The sequence below is a fragment of the Sinohyriopsis cumingii genome, chromosome 3 (assembly GCF_028554795.1).
Source record: "Sinohyriopsis cumingii isolate HCF-2022 chromosome 3, ASM2855479v2, whole genome shotgun sequence".
Lineage (NCBI taxonomy): Eukaryota > Metazoa > Mollusca > Bivalvia > Unionida > Unionidae > Sinohyriopsis > Sinohyriopsis cumingii.
The window spans coordinates 49,941,997-49,969,058 of NC_142963.1; the positions used below are offsets into that span (position 1 = coordinate 49,941,997).

The 27,062-nt window shown below is 37.7% G+C and overlaps 1 protein-coding gene across 1 annotated transcript in view; it reads left to right on the forward strand.

The window, feature by feature from the left end:
- Positions 1-4,230: 4,230 nt before the first annotated feature.
- Positions 4,231-27,062, forward strand: part of LOC149802829 (proto-oncogene tyrosine-protein kinase receptor Ret-like) — a 110,288-nt gene continuing 87,456 nt past the window's right edge. Inside the window, exons 1-3 of the mRNA XM_089952281.1 lie at positions 4,231-4,361; positions 18,990-19,229; positions 19,563-19,838. Coding sequence (XP_089808407.1) covers positions 4,319-4,361; positions 18,990-19,229; positions 19,563-19,838 — 559 coding nt within the window. The 5' untranslated portion in view covers positions 4,231-4,318. The remainder of the gene's footprint in view (positions 4,362-18,989; positions 19,230-19,562; positions 19,839-27,062) is intronic.

Here is a 27,062-nt window from a genome sequence, read left to right on the forward strand (position 1 = left end):
TATGAGGATTCTAAATGAAGTGCATAACAGTCTTTTAAAGGTATGTGTAATCAAATTCTAAAACATTATATGAACAACTGTGATAATCGGTACTGAAATTTTCAATTCATATATTGATAGAATATAAAGAAATGGTCAAATTAGTTGAAACTTAGTTCAGATAAAAATCTATTGATGATTTAAAGAAAATAAAAGCGACCATTTCATACAGCTCTAAATTTAAATAGGTCACTGATATCTGAACTTTAATTTGATTGCCACCTAGGCATAACATTTTCTTCAGACGCATGGGGCACAAATACATTGTTAATTTAGTTTAGAAAGTTTAATTTCTCCTGACAAAAACTGCGAAAATTAAAATTGCTGTAAAATTCTTCAGCATTCTAGACTTATATTTTTCTTCCATTCTCCCTGTCCGCGAATATGCCGATGCGATATGGGACAACGTTATTTTATAGGGGTCACAGAAAATACAAAAATAAAAATAATTTAAAACAAAAAAAAAAAACATCTGTAGAGACTGCACAAAATGTCACAGGAGCAGTCAGGTTTGCCAATATTTATTGTTAAATGAAACATGGTGGGGGAAGACTTATAGTTACACGAAAGAAACACAGACTTCTGCACCTTTTAAAAATGCATTAAGGAAGATATCCTACATGCGTGGAAGATATACCTCAGTAGAGATGAAATATTTCTGAGCGTTCCTGTGTAACGTGCAGACAAACAAACTGCAATGTGCCGAACGCAATTATGATGTTGTTAAAACATCATTTCAGCGACAGTTACGAGCTGAAATTCGATACTAGCTCAAATATATTACAGTTCTACTATCACACACTTTAGGAGATTCTTAAATAAAGACATAACTATGATTCCAAATTGTTTCAAAGGAGGGAAAAGAAACTGATAAATTTACAATCATGTTTAATTCTGCACTGCCTTTAACTGAAAGAATACATGTTTAATGAAAATATAGTCGAGTCTCCTTTGTTGTTGTGGCGAAATAGAAAATACGAAACATTTAAATACATTGTCAAAATTACATTGTAACTAGCAGACGACATTGCATTTTATTCTTACTTTGGTACATTTCCATACTGCCATATATGGTAAACCTCATCTAGCAGAATCAGAGTACAGGATTTACTTGAATATTCATCAAGGGACTTTAATGGGAAGTAATCTCATATTAGGTTATTCATCATGGGACTTTAATGGGCAGTAATCTCATATTAAGATATTTATCAAAGGACTTTAATGCGCAGTAAACTCTTATTAAGATATTCATTAATGGTCTATAATGGGCAGTAATCTTATATTAGGATATTCATGAAGGCAGTTTAATGGGCAGTAATCTCATATTAGGTTATTCATCAAGGGGCTTTAATAGGCAGTAATATCGTATTAGGTTATTCATCAAGAGACTAAATTGGGCAGTAATCTCATATTAGGATATTCGTCAAGGGAATTTAGTCGGCAGTACTTATGTTGTAATATTCATAAAGGGTCTTTAATGGGCAGTACTCTCATAGGTTATTCATCAAGGGACTTTAATGGGCAGTAATCTCATATTAGATTATTCATCAAGAGACTTTAATGGGCAGTAATCTCATATTAGGATATTCGTCAAGGGAATTTAGTCGGCAGTACTTATGTTGTAATATTCATAAAGGGTCTTTAATGGGCAGTACTCTCATAGGTTATTCATCAAGGGACTTTAATGGGCAGTAATCTCATATTAGGTTATTCAGCAAGGGACTAAAATGGGCAGTGATCTTATGTTAGGTTATTCAGCAAGGGACTTTAATCGGCAGTAATCTCATATTAGGTAATTCAGCAAGGGACTAAAATTGGCAGTGATCTTATATTAGGTTATTCAGCAAGGGACTTCAATTGGCAGTAATCTCGTGTTAGGTTATTCATCAAGGGACTTTGATAGGCAGTAATCTTATATTAGGTTATTCATCAAGGGACCAAAATCTGCAGCAATTTTATATTTAGATATTCAGTAATCTGGCTTTTCATCGCTACTCGGCAAGCAACGTTATCAGTACTCCCTCATTAGATTTTCAAGTTGTTTAAAACTAACCAGACACCTACTAAAAATGTTTTGTATTTACAAAGGATTTAAATTGATATGCTAAACCCGGTTTATTTGCCATGAAGCAGTCTTAAAATTATGCTTCAGTATGCGATATTTGTTTATACACCATTTTCTATAACTGAAGTGATGCTATTTGTGTTCATAATATTTGTTAAATAAATATTACATGACGAGTCAGTCTTACACACCGTATATACTAGATTATAAGTAGAGTAAAACAGCAACTAACAAAGAAACTGATGTGTCATATCATACTGCGCTTGTAGAGAATAAGTTGTTTGTTTTCCGGACTATTCCTAACGAAATGCACCGACCTCGATCTGCCTGCGCATTATGCTCTAGCAGCTCTGGATCTGTGCAGTATGAAGTTGGACTCAACTTGTAAACGAGCATGAACGGTATACATTTGATTCACCTGGATTTACCCACTCCAAATGATTGATTTACCTACTCCGAATGATTGTAACTTCTATATTTGTATCTCTTAAATGTATGCAGGGTGTTTTGCTTGGAGAGGGATTAATATAAGGAACTATTCCTATGAAATTTTAGAAACTTGTTAGAGGTTTCGGTCGTATCTACGTATGGTCCACTGAAAACGCTTTAATCAACAGGACAAAATGATTTGCATTTTCGTTTGTGTGATGCATCAACATGATAACCCAGTTTCGTACAATTTGCCAAAATTAAGATTCTTATGATAGCATTCAAGAAAAGACCGCAAATGCCCATCACCCCAACTGAAGAAATAACCTATTTCAATGTTGCATTCCTCTCAGAGAACCAGACATTCCCGGTTAGTTTTGTAAAAGAAAATACAACATTTTGAACATTTTTATGAATTTAAATGCATACATAGTTCTGTCCTTTTTTTCCAAATCAGACAAGAAACATGATAACAATGTTGACCTTGTGTGTTTAAGTGTTTAAAGTAGTCACCCGAATCTCCCGCAAAATGCAAAGTGCGCGTTACTTAAGTACATATCACCCCACCACCCACAATACACCTTTAGTCACGGCTTTATCATCCGTTGACCGTGATTTATTCGTAAATTAGTCTTTATAACAAACTACTGTTCATTCTAGTACATATTTCCAAGTCAGAGTCCTTCCTAAACAAATACGTCGAGTGCTCCTGAAACCTTCGATCTATTATTGATCACTCGAAGGATAAATACTAGTAGTTAAGCTGGAGCAAGGTAAAATGGAGATATCTTGTTTAGGAATTTGTTATTCAGTTCTGTTTAGTGGTGTTTCCTGAAAGCACATTGAACTGAAACGTGACACGCTGCAAAACACTCCACTAATTGCTTTTCGATACATTGCCTCTACCAAAGGTTTGCGATTACCTAATTTGAAATAAATCGATGCGTGTACCATGTCAAGGTTTTTCCTTGGCAGTGAAGTTTTAACCCGTTCTGAGCACTGCGCTTTTTATCGCATTTAGAAAGGCATAATGTCGCACAACAATATAGACATTAGTCATTTAATATGAGAAAACAAACGAATTTCTCCATAATGAATTGGATGCTTGTTTGCAATTTAATTAGGCCGTAGAGTACTACCTCAAAGTAAATGGAATGTTGACTTGTAATTAATGCGGACTGCAACTCGTTATAACATTAACATGTAATTTCACGATGGCTAACATTAGCATGACCTCAGAACATTATCAGGAGAATTCTCTTTAATATTTTCTTGTTGAAGGTGAGTCTAACTACGCAGTTTAAAACTCCTCCTGTCCTTGTGCTTTTACATATGTGCTTTTTGATCCCTCATTGGTGTGTGTCTGCCACCGCTTCATTTCATTAGTTGGGACTCTGCCTTCCCCTAAGGTCTTTTTTGTGTGTGCTCATATATGAATTCCTATTTGAGGACTTGTATTTCAATTTTAGTTCCATCTTCAGCCTGATCTTCCTTTTCTTCCATGAGCTGTTTTCATATTTTATATTTGTGTTTGTTCGCACATAGTTTCTCCATTCATCTTAAATACTCTTTTTGTTTCTTTGAGTTGTTGTAGATAGATCTCAGTAAAATCGTACAAATTTGATTGTTTCCGCCTTTGCTTTGATTTTGTTTTGAATTGTGGCCTATTTGTCACTCTTCTCTATGTTTATCTCTGCAGATGGTTGTGACATAAAAGAAATAAGCGTCCTCACATTAGACAGTTCTCAGAGACACCGAAGGATGTAAACATCGACCAAAAGCAGGATGGACTTTAAGCTTGTTGTCATTCTTACGTTTGTTTCGAAAGGTGAGTGCTTACAACAGCAGCAATCAACTGCTGAAAGGAACACTTGGGGCTGGTAAAATTTCCTGTAATTTCTATCCAAACTGTTACATACGATCAAAGACATATCAAAGACAATGGTCCATTCATTGCTGATAGTGGCATACGTGTTACTTTTCTTTATTGTCTTCGTCAAGAGTGAAGTTATTGTGTGTTAATCGAATTTTCTCAAAGCGAATTTTAAAAGAGTATGCTGAATATTAAACCAATGTGTTTTTGTGAAATACTCAAATGAAAATACCGCTTCAATACATTAAGCTCAGATTCGATGCAAAAGATTTGTTAAAGAACTGTAATGTAATAAATATTTCGTTCGATGAAAAGCCCCAGTTTAATATCTAAGACAAAACGTAAACACTTTTCCATCATGAGCAGCAGGGGGTGGGGGTGGGGTGAATCCTACAAGTTTTTAGGCAAAAGGGAGGGCGAAATAAGCCCTTTATAAAACCGCGAGGACGCTTCGTTGTCGCCGTCGTTGCTGCGTTTTGTTGTCGGCGCCCTCCCTGCTGCTGTGAATTAAAAATTTAAGTTAACAATAATGACCAGCATTGGAGAAGCACATTCCGCTAGATTAGCTCGAGAGCGACTAGAAGCAATAAAACAGTTTCTTCCTGTGAGAGATTCTGTAAGACAAAAATTACAAGCGCGGCAAGAAGCACAAGTTGAATTTGCGACAGGTGCAGAACAGTTATTTAGACCCATTACAACAGCTACTGAAAAAGCTGTGGCGGTCACTGAAAGAGCTTTACTGGGAGATCCTAAGGACGAAACAAAAGGTATTCTTCCAGTGCTAAAACAAACCGTCGCGCAGACTGAAAAAATAGCAGCGAGAACTAAAAAAACAAAAAAACTTTTACGAGACCTTCCAACTGACATAGCTGCAGCTCAACCTCCGTCCGTCGGCGAAGAAATACTTGAGGGTATTGGACAAATTCGTACTGAACTCGCGTCTAAACCAATAAAGGAAAATATTGGACTGATTGCAAAATTTAAGGAGGATTTTATCGAAGATATTAAAAATATTAAAAGAAAAAAATTGCCTGAAAAAATATTAATTGGTATATTTAATAAATCTAGTATCTTAAAATCTGTTTCTGAAAAAGTAACTGATGATAATCTTATTAAATGGATATATCGTATACATCAAAACAAAAAACAAGCCAGAGATGATGATTTAGAATACAGAAGTCTTGATGAAGAAGTAAAGAGACTTTATAAAGAAATGCTGAAACAACTAGAACAACAACAACCCTCCCAGCAGGAACCTTCATATCAACTTCCTCCACCTCTGCAACAGATAGAACAACAACAGTCTTCTTCACCGCAGCAAAAGTTGGTTTCGGAACTTAAAAAGTCTGAGGAGCTACTTAAAAAAGCAAAAGGAGAAAGATCACCCTTAAGACTATTTAAGAAAACAACAGAAGAAGGAGCTACTGGCAGTGGTTTGGGAAGTGTTTTTACTTGTCCTAACAATATCATCAATGACGTGTCGCGGTTAGAAGTTCTTATAGGAGGAGCGCGGGCCGGAAATAACTCGCCAGAAATAATTAATGAAGCAGCTGATATCTGTCAGCGATTATTTCAAGGTGGTATCATGGATGCTAGTATATACCGAGAACTTATTGATGAACTCGCAGACAGCGACTAGTTAGATAAATAACTAATTAAATAAAATGATCGTACACAATTCTCATCGTAGACCAGCCATGGTCAGGGTTGTAAACTCACGAGTACCCGTATACAGGATGACTTATGGAAATGGACTTGGTGATGTTGTTCGGGGTTTGTTCGCGAGGATACCGATCGGAAAACAATTATCAATGAAAGCCATTGATGTTATTAAAGATAAAGCTACTGGCGCTGTTGGTAGCGCTGCCAGTAAAGCATTCTTGGCAATCAAGGACAGACTAGCACGATTAATACGCAAACCTCAAAAATCTCCGCCGGTAAAATTACAAGCCACCGCAGACATGCCTGCAAATGTTAGTAAAGTAATAAATGAAGCCGCAAATCAAAAACTATCAGCGCTGATAAATCAAGGGGCTGAACAAATAAACACAAGTTTGGTGGCGGGGAGTGGTCTTCGTTTTAGACGATAACTCTTATAATAAAATGTTTAAACGGGAATCCGACACAGCATTCGACATAGACGAACCGGTTCTTAAAAATGAATCAGTGAGTGATTTTCAGTATTATTCTTATGACGCACGAAACCCAAATCAACGAGGACGAATTGAATTACAGGTTCAGGATACAAGTAGATATTTTTTACCCGCTGAAGCATTTATTGAAGTAGAAGGTGAAATTATAAAAACAGATGATACAGTATACGGGAATGATGTTAAAATCGGTTTTGTCAATAACGGAATTATGGCCTTGTTTAGTAGCGCCATATATATGATTGATGGAATAAATATCGAATCGATTCAGAATGATGTCGATGTTGCTACAACAATAATTGGTTAGCAAGATATTCTGATGATTATACAAGATCAGCTGGTCCATCAATGATGTTTGCCAAGGACGCTTCTAATTTTCCTAACAGTGATCAGTTTATTATTAGACGACCAATAAACCGTGCTGGTCCTAATCCTGCTGATATCGACGTGGAAGACATGATTATTAGCGCTAACACAGAATTTAATTTAGGTTTTCATACACGTAGACAAATGCAAAGCGCTGGTTGTAGAAATTTTTCATGTGCCATTCCACTGTCTCACATCTTTGGATTTTGCAGAGATGTCAAAAAGGTAATTTTTGGAGCAAAACATACGGTTGTGCTTGTTAGAAAAAATGATGACAATGATGTTTTATGGCGATCCCTAGGTGACGCTGGTAAGGTAGAAATAAAAAAACTATTACTGTGGATGCCGGTAATGACTCCTGCAATTCCTGAAGAACAGCGATTGCTTTCTTTTATGGATCAAGGTGGTAAATTATTGTTATCGTGGCTTACAACAACCACAGATAGTATTCAGAGTAATAATAATGGTTTATTTACATGGCATATAGCATCACAGCAGGGAGTTTCTGCACCGCGACATATTTTCATTGCTGTTCAAGATGTTACACGAATAAACTCACAAACACGTTCGCATATGATATTTGATCAACTTGGTATCACTGACGTTTCTCTGAGAATAAACGGACATCAAGAACCGTCTGAGAACATACTGTTAAATTTTGGTAATAATCATATTGCACGTGCATATTAACGATTGACGAAATATCTAGCGCGTGATCTAAATATCGATACTGGTTTGCAAATATCACAATTGGATTTTATATCTCATTATCCAATCTATTACTTCTCACTAGAGCATCTTGATTTAACTAGACAGTCTGTCGTTGATATACACTTTCGGGCTACCGTGAATAGAAATGTGGCTGAAGTAGCTAATTACAGCGCAATTGCTGTTATACTTTCTGATAGAACAATGTTAATGGAAGGTGCTGGCGGCCGAATGAGATTCGTTGATGCACCAGTGGAAAACATGTAGGCAATTAGATCAATCTCATATTAAATAAAATGTCATATAGTCACGTTAATGTCACTCTGACTCCTGGTCAGGCTAAGAAATTACAATCGAAAAACGCGAGCACATGTGGGGCAACGATAACACTAAAAAACGATCAGATTACTGGCGGTCCAAACAAGCTATCGCTGACTAAAACACAACTTAACCATTTCAATAAAGCAAAACAAGCAAAAAATGGGGTTCAACTTAGTTTTGCTCCAAAAGCTGTCAAGGACATGATTAAAATCGGTGGTATATTTCCTCTTCTCGCCGCGATACTAGCACTGATAGCTGCTGCTGCTCCCGCAGTCGCAAAAGCAGCCGCGTTAGGAGCTGTTGGAACAGCTGTTGGAATGGCACTGAAGAAAGCAACTGGAAAAGGATACAAAAAAAGGACGCGGGTTAAGACTTCCAGGAACTCCATCTTCATGGTGCCCAAAACGGTTTTAACACCAATGTCAAATTTTGATTTGCTCGATGCTGTTAAACAATTAAATATAAAAAATTTCAGAGGCGTCTTTATGAGAGATCAATTACCACAACAACCGAATAATCCAGAAACCGGAATTATTAATCTCGATAACAGCGATGGTCCAGGAACTCACTGGGTTGCTTACGCGATCGATCCACGTGAAATTATTTATTTTGATTCGTATGGGTTAGCACCGCCAGTTGAATTTCTCAAATATACAAAAGACGTCCCCGCGTCAAAAGTTTGGTACTCAACGCTGCCAACACAAACACTGACCGATCCTCCGATATGTGGTCGTGAAGTATTAAATGTTCTCGATGCGATATCAGCGTCAACCAAACCACCTCACAAAGTCGTGCACGAGTATACCGCGGATCGATTTAAACAGTTTCCTATCAAATAATGGTTGATATTTACGGAAGATCTCTTCTCAACAGAAAAGGAAAGCGCACCGACGTGGATTTATTAAAATATGCGACCAAAGATGAAATCGATAATCTTTTAAGTCTGACCGGGATAGACCCAGATGAGGTTGTTATTTTTCAGGACCGGCACGGAAAACTAAAAACCAGTGATATCAAATGGCATGAAATAATTCGTAGGGTTATTGGAGCTACTCCGGGTAACACCCGCTGATATCAATTGCGACGTTGCGAGATGATATGTAGAAAGTTGCAGTAAAAAAAGACCGGTGATACAATGACAGGTGAACTCGGCATGAACGGAAACAAAATAACTGTGTTAAGAGATACAACATCCCCGGAAGATGCCGCAAACAAACAATATGTTGACGCGCTATTTACAACCGTCGGAACCATATTTGCTACTCGTTTACAAAATACCGGCGACACAATGATAGGTGAACTCAACATGAACAAAAATAAAATAACCGTGTTAGCGGATCCAACATCCCCGGAAGATGCCGCGACGAAAAATTATGTTGACACCGTTGACGGTAAACTGTCCACGTTGCGGGCTGAGTAGGATGTTCACATGACCGCGTTCACAAGACTTCGAAGAAACTTTCAAAAAACTAATGAAACCGCGAGTGAATTCTTTGGTGATCCACTCACCGTTGACATGAAACTTTCTGATATCAAGACCACTATTGACACGATCAAACAAACACAGCAAGATATCGTAAGTGGGATTCCTGATATCGTTAACAAAACCAGTTTGATTAAAATCCGACCTGGAGTTACTCCCGGGCATATTACCAACATAGTATGCACAGTATCATCTGGATTTGCAACATGGTCTAAACAAAACAACACTATCAAATATACAGCAACAGTCACTGGAGTGTACAGGCTGTCTGTGTTCAGTGCTGCAAAATTTGAAATTTTCACAACGTATCCCTGGAGACATTCCACCGACAAGTATTCCGGGGTTGTAACTATCATATTAAATAGCGGAACCGAATAAACATTTATGCTGGAATCCGCCGACAAGAAATTAACCGCAACATCTTACTGGTGGTGTTTGGAATTCGTAGCTTAAACACCTCAATTGGTTACTGCGTAAAATAATAAAATGGCATTAATGAAGTCAACAATGGCGGCATCAACGACAACGATGGCAGATGCGCAACAATACAGATATGATCAAGCACGCGAATGGCAATCAGAGTTAAAAAAATACCATTAACGAATGCACAATAAAAGTAAAAAAAATACAAGCGGCGTGTAATTATCCTAGACACAATAGTGTATTCAGTATCAGCGATAGTTGCATCTACGGGAGTATTATTATCAGCGCTAACACCAGTGACAACTGCAATCGCGGTCACAATTACAGTTTCAACATCAACGACAATTGCAGGCGTTGCTAATATTATCGCGAAAAAAATATCTTCATGCGCGCTAACAAAATTGCACGAGTATGAAAAGTTAAAGAATGCGGCCACGAGCGCCTGCTCGAAATTGTCGTCGTTGATATCATCAAGTCTCGACGATACAACAATATCAGATTCCGAATTCGCGCAAATGGCAAAGATGCATGAAGACTACACCGGTCATTTGAAGCAACGAAAGATAAATAACAACAATGTCGGAATTACTTCAACAGATAGTCGAAAATACAAGCCCAAAACGAACTTCTTCAATAACAGTAATCTCGACTAAACCAGAATTCAGTATTAATTTTCCAACTGCGATTCCAGTAAACGAGATCGCGTTAGCACAATTACGAGTATATCACAGTTGGCCCAATATCAGATCAAAATCGTTTGGTGGATTGCCAGCAAATAATTTGTTTGTGTTTGCATATAAAAATAAACCTGATGGTACATCAGACTGGAACGTCATTGGGTTACCAACCGGGTCTTATCAAATCGAAGAAATCAATGAGGAATTACAACGTCGAATAAAAAATATCACAACAAAGGAATCAAAGATAACAATAACTGTTCACGAGCCAACGCTGTCTTCTGCTATCGAAATAAGCACCCCAGACTACGCTGTGGATATATACAATAGTTCAATCAGAACAGTGTTAGGATGGCCTAAAGATGCTCCGCCGACACGACCAACACCACCAACGCCAAAGAAGTCTGATTATGTCACTGATAATAGGTCATATCACGGACTTAGACTGTTATACAGATATATTTTGGGTGAACTAGAAAAATCAACGGGCAGGGTAATATTTGAATTTCACCGCACGAATGAAAAGATGTGGATGTTTCCAGTCAAGGATGAGGACCCCGGCACATACATGACTGTGCGCCCAGATATGATCGCTGAACACTTTGAAATCATTAATCGAGAACACGGAAAACAATTACAGCTGCTGCGACAACTTTTTCAGGAAGATGTTTCCGATATAACAAGTTCATTGATACGCAGCGAAATCATCAAAATCGTAGAAACATTAAATCACCTTGCGGCCGATATGGAATACATTAACCAACAATTGATCACGTTGATGACATAGAGCCCTATAAACCAAAATTTCTCGATTATTACAAAATAACGGAAGCGAATCTGCCGAATTTTAAATTTCCCAGATATAACGCACCCGGGTTGAAGAAATCCGTCACTGACCTCATCAATGAGTCCTTCGACGACATTCTTGCACAATACAAGCGAACACTGCCAACGCCAACTATCCTCAGACACAATAACAGTCACGTCAGCGATGGCAGACATGTATCTCCGGGCATCGTAAATATAACCGAAGTGGTCGCGGTCAATCTTGTGTGTGATGTCATTGATGGCAGTTACAGCACAGACACGACAGTATCAAATCAAGCCCACAAGGATTTATTCTTTATTCATTTACTCCGAAAGATGTACCACCTGGATTTCTGATTGTGCAAGAGCCGATCAATCCAGTTTAGCTGCGATGTCACAATCCGTGGCTGACCAGAATAAATTTCGTGCTGACAGACCAACGCGGTCACCTTCTTGATTTTCGAGGTGAAACACTACATATTAATTTACTTGTGAAATCCTAAAAACAGTAAAAATATTTTATTTTATATATATTTTGTACACACTGTCCGATTTGCTAATTTGGAAAGGTAATTTTCTAGTAAAAATCACAGAAATCGTTCGATTTGGTAATTTGGAAAGGTAATTTACTAGTAAAAATCACAGAAATCGTTCGATTTGCTAATTTGGAAAGGTAATTTACTAGTAAAAATCACAGAAATCGTCCGATTTGCTAATTTTGATAGGGTAATTACATAAAAAATCATACGAATTCAACGTTTGTCAGTAAAAAGTAAAAAATATTAAAATCTGCAGAAAAAAATACATGTATTTATTTTTTACTGAAAAATCATGGAAGTCGAAGACTTCTACGATTTCACAATTAATCAATCGAGTATTATATAATGTACCACCGCGTAAAATGTTTCATACATAACAAAGAACTTCTTGATGAAGCTGTCAGTACTGGAAAAGTTACCCCGGAAAAAGTAATTGTTGATGAATACGGCACTGACGATTTTATACTGACTGATACGCAACTACAGCGACTAAAAAAAGATCATATTGTGATCGCGCATTGCAGTATACCTCAAATTTTAGAGTATATACGCGTATTTAGATCTTGAAATATTTGAATATGTACCACCACATAAATGTTTTCGTGTATGACAAACAAGCGCTCGAGCAAGCAGTTAGGGCTGCATTTGCACAAGAAGAAATTAACGTTATATTTATTATTGACGAATGCGGAGACGAAGATTTCTTACTAATACAGCAACAGTTAGATAGTCTGAGACGCGAACATATTATTTCAATTGTATGCGACCGAGATCAAATTCTCAATTATGCTCACTCTTGCATTAACTCCAGCCTACTAAGGAAAATATTATCACCTTGATGAAATCAAGATGATTTCATTTCTAGGTATCCTTGATGATCAAATAAAGGTGAGGTATTTACTTCCTCGTCCTTGACGAATTCATCCTTGATTTATTCAAGGGACATACAATTTTTTAGCTTTCTTACACGAGTATTTATTATCTTCCTTTTTTCATATTCTTGAGCTAATTCCAACCTAATCTTTTCAATTGCACGAGACAATGAAACAGATTCATTTATTTGTGCTTCTTCTACTGTAGCCAGCGATTTATATAAACTCGTCTGGATCCTTTTTATAAATCGGTACTGAGCAGGCAGAATATAAAGCCCTGCGCATTTAGCTTCATGTAGTGATTCAAAATCAGACATAATTGTTTCAGGATTTAGTTTATCGGATATATTAAATCCGCGCTCTTCTAATTTTTTAATAGCAACAATCACATCATTGATATTTTCGTAATTCATATATATATAAATATTATATATTTAAAAGAAAAAAAATAAACAGTCAAGGATGAGGACCCCGGCACATACATGACTGTGCACCCAGATATGATCGCTGAACAGTAGCCATTGATGAGCGGTTATCAATCATAAGTCTTGCATTGGCCTATGGGTCTTCATGAGGTCCTTTCAGACTTGAGATTTTTTACTTCCTTGATTTTGTCAAGGTGATTTTTTGACTTTCATCTTGAAGATTTTTTTTATCTCAGTCTTACAGATCCTTTCTGGTGGCTTCTCGTGATCGGTTCTTTTGGCCACATTTTTTTTTTTACCCATGTGATGTAGAGCTTTATACATCCAAGGCTACTGTTTATTTTTGGGAGCTCCATGTACATACCCCCCAAATCGAAATCCCAGGGGTGAAAAACACACCACCACGATTCGACGTGGAGGAGATATGTACACAAGGCCCCTGCTGGAGCCCCCATTCTATTATAAAACCCCAAATGGGCACCGTCGACAGAATGTCCGTGACGAGATTCGAACTGATGGCATTTGATAAAGTCGGGACGAGAGTCAAACGCTTTACCACTGTCTAATCTGATAATACAGGGTTTAAAAATTATTATATAGGTAACTACTGACAGACAGTTAACAAGTTCTAAAACATTACTGCAGAAATTTAAATTCTGAACTGGATTTTAAACACTGAATTTAAATTTAAGTTGGATCTAAACACAGAATTCATATTACTTATGAAAAATACCTGTACTCACAAACGCGGAAGTGTTATAGACTGTGACGCAATTGTAAAAAAAAAATAATTGCTTACCGCTCTGGATAAATTTACCTGTATTGCACAATCTCAGGGAGTGTTGCGCAATCACTTTGACAAGGGGAGGGAACTAATTGCATGAGATATGCTTAACGGAGTTATCTCCCATTTGCATTAAAAATCCTCGAATTTTAGTGAAGTAAATAATGAAAAACAATATTTTGTCTATATGTTTTTGAGAGGGTAGATTTGGTCACTTTATCTGCCACATGTCGTACCCCCGCGGCGTTAGTACCGAAATACTTGGCAGCTGAGTTCATTGAGTGAAATATTTTTTCTTCACTGGTACTTATGTTGAAAGATTTAACTGCCCTAGGCTCTCTCTTTCCCCCAGTATTCCCCCGTGCAGAATTTTCACTAGGTGTGACAGCCTGTAAATTTTGAAGAGAATTATCAAGTTTGTTGTTATTGATGTGATCAATTACAAGATCGTCTTTGATCTTCCCAAAGAAATACTCGAACACGAACCTGTGATTATAATAGTTTTTAGTCCCAGTGTTGAATCTTAGATAACCATAATTATTAACAACACCAACTTGTTTTTTCAACCTGCAATTTTTGACTATTCCCTCACGATTCGCTTCGTAATTCTTAATGATAGGATGTGGGACAAATTCTTGGCTCATTTATATAATGATGTATTTGTCTAATTTATAATTTGTCTGAAAACCTAGTTATATAATCGCGCTCACATTTTAGCGCAACATCGTTATTTTTTTGTTATAATTTCTTTTAAGTTCACGATATCTCTTTCCCCCGCAACTTGCACATAACTGTGTTTTACCCCTGACCCCAACACCACATCGCAGGCAGGGTATTGGTCCTAAACTCCCCCTTCGGACGCTTTGGGAATGTTCCCCGCAGAATTCTTTTCTGCAGGATTTGTTACAAACAGTTACGGATCCAACTTTAAGCCACTTGCACTGATTCATTATATATAATATTTCGTATTTAAATGTTTGTCTTAAATATAATATGGAGAAGTTTGAAAGATTATCTGCCATCGGCACCGAGAAAGCTTCTAGATTCGATCTTGACAGACTAACCCCTGACTCGCGGAGACGAGCCCTGACTGATCTGTTTGATATTATCAGGAATGCCAAAAAAGAATTTCGTAACGACGGTGCATCTCACGTATGGTCTACATTTAAAATTATACGCGACACTGACTCTGTCAATGTTGACTCTGTCAAGGACTCTGCAATGAATGATGCACGAGCGAAAACAATTATCGATTATCTCTTTGATAGTCAGAAATATTTTTTCAGAATAAAATTCATTGTGCAAGCAGATTCCGATACGTGGATTATCCGTTACAAAAATGACCCTGTCCTTGCTAATGAAAAAACCGTTCTGTTAAGTAAAGATTCCAAACCAGGAATGTTGACTGGGATTGATAAACCATATTACGCTCGATCATATCCTGTGACCGCGGTCATTTATGGAATCTATCCGATAAAAACACCAAAAATCAATAAACTCACCCCAGTGAGATTCTCATCCTTGACAAAGTCAAGGCTGAATTGTGTAGCCGAACGAGTAATGGAACATTTCAAAAATGCGATGCGCGGAAACGGTCTAACTGATCTAAGACGTTCCAAGATAGCAGCGTGGGGTGAAAAAGTCAAGGATAGGGGAACGTCAATAAACGATGTTGCCGAGCTAGAAAAAGCACTTAGATTCCCCATAACCGTAACAACGATAACAGAAGAAGTATTATACAAATCGAAATATAATCGGAACGGAGCTCCAAAAAATATCATTGATCATAACGCTCACGCTTGGACTAACGCAGTTACGATATTTCCGCGGGATCGTGTTGTGAAATATTATTCGGGAAATATATTTGATTTTATTAAACAGATAAGTAAAACCGATCCAGTATCAGTGTGGGTGTTTAAAAGTTCCGAAGATGACGAGTATGATCAATTTGTAAGATCTAACGGTGAATTATACCGGACGAAATCTCTGCAACAACAAATGAAAAAACTCGCATAGAAATATTCAAAAAACACTGAGCAGTTATTTACTAATTGTTTTACAGTTCCGAGTGTTGCCGCTCACACCGCCAGAGAGAGAAATTCATGGAGGCCAACCCGAAGTGAGTTTCTTGAAGATATACAATTGAGTTGTGTCGAGTATGGACATGGCGGTTTGTGGAATACCAAGTATAATACCAGCGAGATGATATCCGTAGACATGATTGCGTGTTATCCGGGAAGCTTTCTTGGGACGGGCGAGTGTAGTGGATATTTTAAAAGATTTGGACATCCCACGAACTCGATGACGCGAGTTGCTATAAACGGTCCTTTACCAGATTTTTCCCTGACAGGATTTGCTCGTGTAACATCGTTTGCGCTAGCTAAAAAACTTCATCCGATTTGTTATGTTTGGTTTGGCAGACACTTTAGTGAAAAGCGTTGGGCGCCAATAGTGTTATTGCGATATATGCTTGACAGCCGAATACTGGTATCGTTGACGGTCAGTGAAGCAATTATATCATATCGACCGCAGACTTCGGTTTGGTTACCAACACCGGAGCGTGTCAGTCTCGATGAAGTCATTGAAGAATATGCACGAGAGTGTCCCCATCAGATCATGGTTGTCATTAACAATAACGCTCCTAATATCTCTTGTCCTGAATGAATTCCTTCGCGTACTGATACCCAAATAACCGCTCAGAAAGTGTTCGATTAAATCGTTCAACAATTGCCTGATCACGATGAATCGCTGTATGTCCTTGTCTAATGGTGACATTATGTTGCTTCATCAGCGATGATACTGAGCCTTGAAATTCTTTGCCAGGATCAACTTGTAATAGATTTGGCCATCGCAGAGGTCCTTGTTGATAAATTCGTTCAAAAGCAGAAGCAACCTCAGATGCTGTTTTAGTCGTTAACGGTTCTGCATCCTTGTATTTACTTGCAACATCAACTACAGTTAGCGCGTACTTGTATGTTCGACGACGAACGGTATCATGTGGCAGAAATAATATATCAGCCTGATGAACTTCATTAGGAACACTAACATTATAAATGTGCAAAATTAATTTTTTTAGGACGCGGTAGATAAATTTGCCATATTGCCTGTTTGGATAATCAATCTGCTGCAGTATCACGTGTGACTTTTGCTGCACTAGCAAGTTTACTAATTGCTGCGCTACCCCTCCAGTATCCTCTTGGGGAATAATAAATCGACTCCATTATAATTAATTACCAGCGCCTAATACAAGCTTAGATTTCATCGCGGACTTTATTAACCAACTGGCTAACCTTTCTTAGAGAGATTTATCAGCAATAGAATTTAGCGCGTGAATTAATTTCACATCCGCGAGATGCCTATCTTGTAGATTTTTACTTTTATAAGCCACATCATGGACATGGCATGCTTTATCGATAGCATTTATTGGGTCTTCTCCGGGTTTTGGTCGATCTTGGTCATCAAGTCTGATATCAAGTCGGGTTCCAGGACCACAGTAATTATATCCTGGGCGATGTTTTTCTCCGGGATATTTCGCCCACGGAGCCCCTGGTAATTTTGCTAACTTGGCGGCAATATCACCTTTTTTATAGCTGACTTTGATTTTGGCTTTGCTTTTGGCGCTCCACTGGGAATAAATTTAAACTTTTTTGTACCGCATCGCTCACACTTGCCTGAAACCGCAGATCTGTTATTTTTTGTTGTAACCGTTGTCAGATCACTTGTTGGGGTACGTGCTCTACATTTTAAACAATATAAATCCATATTTATATTATATTACATCTAATAGAAATCACTGACTTTTCTGCTACAAGGAAACGAGAACCAGTTAAGCATCACGCAGCACTACCAAATTCTGTTCGCATGATTATAATTGGCCCATCTGGGAGTGGTAAGACGCAGTTGTTACTTAATTTAATAATGAAGTGGATGAAGTGGGATAAGTTGTATTTGGTAGCCCCAAGTGTAGACGATCAACGATGCTACGAAGTGTTAAAAGATTTTAATGAAAGTGCAAAATCGTTAAATGAAAACGGCGATGATGTTGTTGAATTTATAACTGACATTAATGAAGCGCCAAGTATTGATGATATTGATGGATTTATTAATAATTTAGTCGTGTATGATGATGTGATGTTGGATAAACAATCAAATCCTGCCAGAATATTTTCCAGAGGCAGGCACAAAAACACAGATGTGATTTATGTAACCCAACGATATACCCAGATACCGAAAGTGATCAGGGATAACTGTAATATTCCTGCTGTGTTTAACGGAGTTGATACACACACGTTACGAAATATACATCAGACTTGGTGCAGCGGTGATATGGACATAAATAAGTTTAGAAATTTATTTAGTCATGCCCAATCAACTCCGCACGGATTTATAACAATAAATTTACATGATCCTCGAACACGATATCGAGTTGGGTTAGATACGATTTTTGGATAAATTGGTTTTCAAAAAAGGACACACGGAAGCAGTAGGGAGGGCACCGACAACAAAACGCAGCAACGACGTCGACAATTGCGTTTACAACGAAGCGTCATTTCGGCATTTGGGAGTTTCAAAACGTTGTCTGTAGATTTTTTTAAAGCTTTATTTCGCTTTTTGAGGCTTCCTAAAAGTTGTAGAATTCGCCCTTCCTTGCCTGTCGCCCTTTGTTTTGCCTAAAAACTTGTAGGATTCGCCCTCCCTGCTGCTTGATGAGAAAGTCATGAAAATATGTTCTGTTTTACAATATCTTAATGTGTTTTCAGGAGACTTGAACTACTTTTGCTGCCAAGATAGATCTACGGCCTCTATTTTCTATAGTAACGTGTTTCACTATCTTCCTTCCTGACAGGAAAGAATAATTTTAGTTAGAAAATACAACCACGCTCTGTCACAAATGAGTTATCGGGTTAAAGATTATAACTAGTAGTCCATGGTGTAGTGTTAAACAAATCATATACTCTGGTTCTAAAGTATGATGCTTTCTTACAACTTTTGAATGCCATTTAATTCCTGTGATTTCATTTATTTCAGTCAACGACGCTCTATATGTATCACAACAGAACCTGTCATTTTGCTACCCTGATAACGCTGAACAAGGACTGTTGCTAGGGCGTGTGTTTGCCCATACTAACATTTTTAGTGATTGTTCAAAAACCGACCTTGAATATGCACTGATGGCCGCTGATGGGACAAGAAATGTTACGCAATATTTTGAAATTACCGGAAGTGGATGGATTAGGCTTGCTTCCGCACTGGATGGCAGGGCAAAAGGTACAAATAAATCAATTAGACCCTCGTAAGGAAAGATGTCATAGTAACAGATTCATTTAAACGTAGCTGAATAACGCCTGTTTATTATAAACTTTTTGGATCTGTTTGTCCGTACCATTCAAAACAGAATTACAGCGAATATATATAATTTAGTCGCTATGATAGATTTTTAAAACGATCAGTTCAATAGAATTTCAATCTCAAACTTGCGTGATACAAAAACGTTTGACATATGGACACCTTTTTTAATAAAAAAAAATTATGCTGAAATTTTATGATTTTTGCTGATCATTTTCTTTATTTATTTAAAATAAATGATGTTTTCTCCCGTAGGACAAACATCATTTAACTTTCTTATGGAAGTTAAATGTAAGAGTGAACCAAGTGTACAGCCATTAGTTGTTCCGGTAACATTACGTCAGCAGACGAATTCAAAGACCGGAGGTATTCAGAAAGACGATATACGGAGATACTGTTTTGGAGATCTACCAAAGACCTTCCAAATCGAAGAAAATGTTGAAAACGCTTCACTTGGACTGTTACGTGGGTGTAGTGATAACATATTCAATAACAGTACTCCTGTTGAAATAACCATGAAGATAGTGACAGGTAAGGTGTTTTAGACTTTCTCCCGATTTAAAATTACCACCGGGTTGTCGAAATCGACATTTCGTCGTAAATATCCCTATAATATAATATAACCACTCTGACAGGTCCTCTAATGAACTTAATATGTACAGTCACTGCAATGACATAAAGGATTGCGTAAAAATAGGGTTTTATATGCAGTAGATGATGCACTTAAACAGAGAAGCAGGAAATATACCTACGATTTGGGAAGGAGAAAGGGTGAAATGATTGCATAGAAATGAAAGTTCATATAGGAAAGATATGCGATAACAAACCCAATCGACTACATCGTAATATGTGACAAATTAAACACAAATCTATTAAAGAGATTATTTGTCACACCACCCGTTATATAACTGGACATTCAGCGTAGCCCAAAATGGCGGGTTAAATTGTACATTTTGCACCATTTTAACATTGCCTAGCACGAAGCTATTATGAAGACACTCTTTACTGTCATCGCGGCGAAAATGCGAGGCAGGGCTGGGGTTCGAACCATAGATCTCTTAAAATCTTGATAAGTGTCAACCGCCTGAGTCATCCGACAATATGCCCCAGATATGTCCCTGTTATATTATCAGTTCACATTTTTAAAGGATACCTTTATCAGTCTAGTGGAAAACTTGTAGCTTTTTAATCAGCGTGTAATCTTAGGCACACATTTGCTGACTTCAATCAAATATATTATGAAGCTCTATTATGACGAATACGTAACGTTTTATTTTTGTTTAACTGAATAGTTTATCTTCATCTACCCATCTGTTACCTTGATCGCCTTTTGTAATTGAAAGAACCATGAAGAAAACTGATTCAGTCCAGATGTAGATAATGTTATGATAAAATCGCTTCTTTAGCGATAGGATCGATTATTTTGAGACTATCGGACGACTGCTGTCTGGACTCAAAAGATGTTTGTATGATAATCAAGACTTCATGGCTTCTATCACTCATGTACAAATCAATATATACCTTTCCTTTTAGTTTTAAATGTCAGTAAGTTTGATCAAGATCTGCAAGTTTCCAAATTTACTACTTTGAAAGAATTATATTTTCATGACTCGTTAAGCAGCTGGGAATGAAATATGTACCAAAATATCTTTTCTTTTGAAAAGGAAAGTATTAATCTCACCGTCAAAACCGTTTGCAATTTGAGATATTAAGACAAACACGGTTACTAAATGGACTCAATGTTTATGATGTTAAGACAACCACGGTGACTAAATGGACACACTGTTTGGGATATTAAGACAACCAGCCACGGTGACTAAATGGACACAATGCTTATGATATTAAGACAACCAGCCACAGTAACTAAATGGACCCAATGTTTTTTGTTTTTTTTAATTTTATTTCTTGCTGTAAGATATATCAATACATTCTCATATCCTAAGCGACCTTTCACTTTGTGCAAGAAAAAGCATACAGCTGGTATGCCAATTCCATTAGTAGCAAAATCTGTTTGATACAGAACAGAGAAAAGTTTTTAAGCTTTTTGCATTGCAAGTCAAAGTTAATATTTTTTTGTATAGGAGTCATTTTGTCCTTACAGTTTAAGGCATACCTGCGATGGCGCCTGTTTATAACCGATACCTGTCTAGAGTGAAGGGACAATTATATTATGAATATGGATGGCAAATCACTTTATTTGCTACGTTCATCTACTTTATCGCTGCACTGATAACTTATAATTGTTATTATCACGTACAATGTTGATATTTCTAATTTCTGTTCATCCAAAATCCATCAGAAATATTCAAATATATATTCAACACATTTCTACTTTAACAAATTATACTTGTTAAAAAAACGAAAGAGCGAAATCTATATTAATATATTTCATTTGAAATGATAAAAATAGCACTTTGGTCCTTCATGAACCTTTACCGCAACAAAATAAGAAGAGAAAAATGACAACCAGTTTTAATATATTTTAAAACTAGAAAATTATTGAGTTATTTGAGCAAATATAATTTAAAGAGAACCATCACCAACATATCAGAGACGTATTTAAGCGCAAAGTAAATACATTCAGCTTTTACGGTTCTAAGAACTCAGATTTGTATGTACACATCACACTGAGTCATATTTGAAGAAGATCATCATTTGTAAAATTGGTCACTTTGAATCTGTGAAAATCCGTCAGACTTAATGGTGGTACTTGCAAAGCCACAAACCCAAGAAGATGAGTAATCTGAGTATATAAATCTTCGCCACCCCCCACCCAAACATTTAAACAAATTAAAGAGGAGTAAAATTGACCACGCCATTAAATGTGTATTCTTTGCACAACATACATTATTTACAAGAAAATAAGAAGAAGGAAAAGGTATTTGACAGAGATTAACATCTAATATTTCAGTTTTAATCAACCGTTAAACGGAAACTCGTCCGTTGATTTGCCTGTATTCATCAAGAACTAAGAGCTTGTCTAAACAAAAACCAGATGGAGATCGCTCCGGTGGCCTAGTGGTTAGAGCGTCCGTTTCAGATGCTGGAGGTCGCAGGTTCGAACCCCGGCCGATTCATACCAACGACTTTAAAAACTAGTACTAACAGCTGCCTCACTTTGCGCTCAGCATAAAGAGGTTAGTGTTAGGACTGGTCAGCCTGGTGTCAGGCTAATGTGACTGGGTGGGACATCATGCTACATGTCATCAGCATGATGCCCCAATGCTAGACATCACTATGAACTGCCACACTGCAGGCATCATAGCGATATGACTGAATTTTTTTTAAAGCTACATTACAAATCCCAAACACACACACACACACACACACACAGATGGTAGACACGTATTTATGCCATGAATATATGTACACAATCTCTCTTTTTTTAAACATTCTTGGAAATTCGGCAGTCTAGACGAAAACGACAAAAACGACAAAGTTGTTAACACTCTACAACATTATAACGAGTCAAACTCCGGAATACGTCATTGAATTACTCTCTCCGTGTATATGAACAAATACATCATAACCTATAGTCATTTGCAAATTCAGGATAAATTATACCAAATCATCTATTAAAACATTAACGCTGGCCTTGTGGAAGAATCTTGAACAAGATACTCAGTGTAGCATGTCGTACAGTGCATTGATAAAGTGTTTATGTCCAAATGTCATATCAAGTAAACTGTCTTATTTTTAGTCATCGAACCCAGATATTGTCAATACTAGATTACGACATAATGTAATCTCATTAAAACTCGATATTTACCGTGTTCAACTTATCAAAACCTCTTTTAGTTTATAAGATGGGATTGAAACCACCATGGATTTATTCATGTTCTGTCCCTATTCAGCAACGATCCGAGTTGAGGACATTACTCTCAGTGCCATTTCCAGCTGCTAGGCTGGATTAACTGCTTTTGTGAGAAGGCGATGCACATGAAAATACAGAATTATACAACATGTCTGCAAAAATATAAAAAAACCGGACGATTTCAATAATTACTCAAATCACGAATGCTGTCTTTGTGCTCATCTGTATGTCTGTCTGTCCCTGTCTCTCTTGCTCTCTGTCTCTCTCTATCTCTGTCTCTCTCACACCTCTCTCTCTCTCTCTCACACACACACACACACATCATGTTCAATTATTAGTCGCTGTTGTCATGATAAAATATGTTTTAATACGTGTATTATGGAGAGAGAGAGAGAGAGAGAGAGAGAGAGAGAGAGAGGAGAGAACTAATTTAAATACCGCTCCGGTGGCCTAGTGGTTAGAGCGTTCGCCTCGGAAGCGGGAGGTCGTGCGTTTGAACCCCGGCCGAGTCATACCAAAGACTTACAAAAATGGTACTAACAGCTGCCTCTCGAGACGCTCAGCATTAAGAGGTTAGTGTTAGAACTGGTCGGCCTGGTGTCAGGATAATGTGACTGGGTGGGACATCATACTACATGTCTGCGGCATGATGCCCCAGTGCTAGACATCACTATAAACTGCCACACTGCAGACATCGTAACAATATGACTGAAAAAGTGTTAAAGCTACGTTAAAAATCCTAATCACACACACACACTAATTTAAATTGTTAGAACTCTTGTCCAATCCCATTGTATCATATTATGACGATGAAATATGTTTAGACTAAAACATTATTTAATATATCGTATATTGGTGCTCTTTATGTACTGCATATACATGCCTAAACGTCTAGTGCAGCTGGAAACAACATAGACACTGATCTATCATCTTATAGAGCGCCGACAGATTAGAGTCAATGTTGTTTGTTGTACTGATTACTCCTAATACACTGCATAGACCCAGATATGTATGAGCAGTATGAGCATGATTCGACCTCAGATCTGGGTTTATAGACTGTGCAGTTGGATCCGATTAATACGCGATGATATACGGTTCGTGATGAAAGCTCCAGATTCCTATATTTTGATTTGCATGAAGAAATGCATATGGAAATCACTTTTATGAAGGCAAAATATTCATTTGTTTATTTGACAGGCGACTTGAATGCACGCACTGCAAATAGTTCAGATTTTTTTAGTGTAGCAGCAGGGAGGGCGAACAGACCGAAACTAAAAGTAGAATAAATAGATAAAAACAGTTTCACAAATACAGAAGGGCCAAACACACAAAAAACAGTTCCCTGGCGATGCTAGCATCGCTCGCGGGGTCCGTCATTGAAAAATCCATGATCGGCCCCCGCTGTGAGAAATGCTTCGACGCCAAGGAAAAACATTTTTATGTTAACGGAATTAAATCATTGATAAATAAATAATGGCAAATATCGGAGAAGCACTCACAACTAGATTGGCACGACAACGACTAGCCACGATTAAAAAATTTCTTCCGGTTCGTGATTCCGTCAAAGAAAAATTAAAAGCAAGACAAGAAGCGCGAGTTGAGTTTGCAACATCTGCGGAGGAATTATTTAAGCCTATTACAGCAGCTACTGGTGAAATTAAAACTGCAATTGTAGGAAAACCTGATCCTGCCGACCCTACCAAAACAAAACAAGGGTTACTTCAAGCAATAGAAGAACTTAAACAGCAACAGGCAGATGCAGGTGCTGTAGCTGATCCAGGTGCCGCCGGAGTAGTGACAGTTGCTAAGGAAACATTTATTAATAAATTTACCGAAGATGGTATTACTGAAATAAAAAATATTCCGCTTACTAACATAGATGAGCTTAGGGAATTTTCTACTTGGATTGTCTTAAATTATCCTAACCGGCAAGATTTTCTAAAACCAGGAGCTGCCTTGGGTATGACTCAGAGTGATTGGCGGGATTATGTTTATAAAGTAAACCGAGGCATTTCTCGAATATCTAGCATTGATGATACCTATAATTTTATAAAAACTGGCGTAATTGGGTTTAATAAGGAACTAAGAGACAAACGAATGAAGGCAAGGGAAGAGGAAAGGCAGGCAAAAATTCAGGCAAAGGAAATGAAAAAGCAGGCAAAAATACCGGCGAAGAAAACACAAGCTCTAAAACAGACCCCGCAAATGACACTGCACGATCCAGTGCCTGAATTTTTATCGCGTAAACCCGTGGGCGCTAGCTCTCCCGATGACGATGATGATTTTACCACTTCTGTTTCGTCACCCATTCCGCAACCCGATACGTCAGAAAGGGAAATACTAGAAAGGGAACTAATCGAATTAAATGATAAATTAAAATATGTAAACGAGGAAATAGAAGAAATAAAAAAACTGAAGAGTTCTGGTGCTAAAAATGCTTTATTAAACAAAATCGATAGTAGAAATTCTATAATTATTGAAATTGATAAAACAAAAGAAAAACTAAGGAAAATGGGAAAAGGTTACACCGGTCACGGTTATAATATCTGTCCTGATAGCGTCGTCAACGATGTGTCCAGACTAGAAGTTCTCATCGGAGGAAGACGTGCCGGAAACAACTCCCCAGAAATTATAAATGAGGCCGCAGGTATTTGTCAGCGACTATTTCAGCGTGGTCTTATGGATATCGGCGTTTACCGGGGACTCATTGATGAACTCGCGGATGGTTACTACAGCGACTAGTAAATTTAGTTAGAGAAACAATAATTAAATAAAATGATCGTGCACAATTCTCAACCTAGACACGCTAGCGTGTTACCAGTCCGCGTAGTGAACTCGCGATTACCAGTCTACAGAGCAACCTACGGAGATGGTCTCGGTGATACAATTACTGGTTTGTTTTCAAGAATAGCCCCTAAAGCGATTCCAATTGCAAAACAATTGTCGATGAAAGCTATTGATGTTGTCAAGGATAAAGTCCTTGGATCTGTTGGTGATCTCGCCGGGAAGGCATTTGCGTCAATCAAGGATAGACTGTTACAGTTAACTCGTAGATCAAAAAAACCGCCACCGGTAAAACTGGCCAGTACTGAACTTATGCCCGCGGACGTCAGTAAAGTAATAAATCAGGCTGCCAATCAAAAACTTGCAGAGCTTGTAACCCAAACACCCGAACAAATAAATACAAGCCTGATATCAGGAAGCGGATTTCGTTTTAGACGACAATAATTTTATATAAAATGTTCAAACGTGTATCTGATCCCGCGTTCGACATGGACGCACCAACACTCAAAGACGAATCCGTACGCGATTATCAGTATTATTCTTACGAGGCACGAACACCTGATCAACGGGGCCGAATTGAGTTGCAAGTCCAAGACACAAGTAGATATTTCTTGCCCGCGGAAGCATTTCTTGAATTTGAAGGTATTATTTTAAAAACTGATGATACCGAATACAACCCTGATACCCGAGTTGGGTTTGTTAATAATGGTATTATGGCGCTGTTTAGAAGTGCCTCATATAGTATTGATGGCCGCGAGATTGAAACGATTCAGGATAATGTTGACGTTGCTACAACAATCTTGGGATTAGCACGATATTCAGATGATTACACTAGATCAGCTGGCCCAACAATGATGTTCGCTAAGGATAATTCTGATAACTCGGATCATAGAAACGTTATTATAGGTCCTATAAGAGCAGCAGGAGGAGCAGCAGATACAACCGGAGTACTATCACCAAATCCTAATCACAATCTTGGATTTGCTACGCGTAAATTAATGCTATCAGGAAATCGCAGAGATTTTTCATGCGCAATTCCGCTGTCTCACATTTTTGGGTTTTGCAGAAATGTCCGAAAGGTTATTTTTGGAGCCAAGCATTCAGTTGTACTCACCCGAAAAGGTGACGACAATGACGCTCTCTGGCATCAAGTAGCT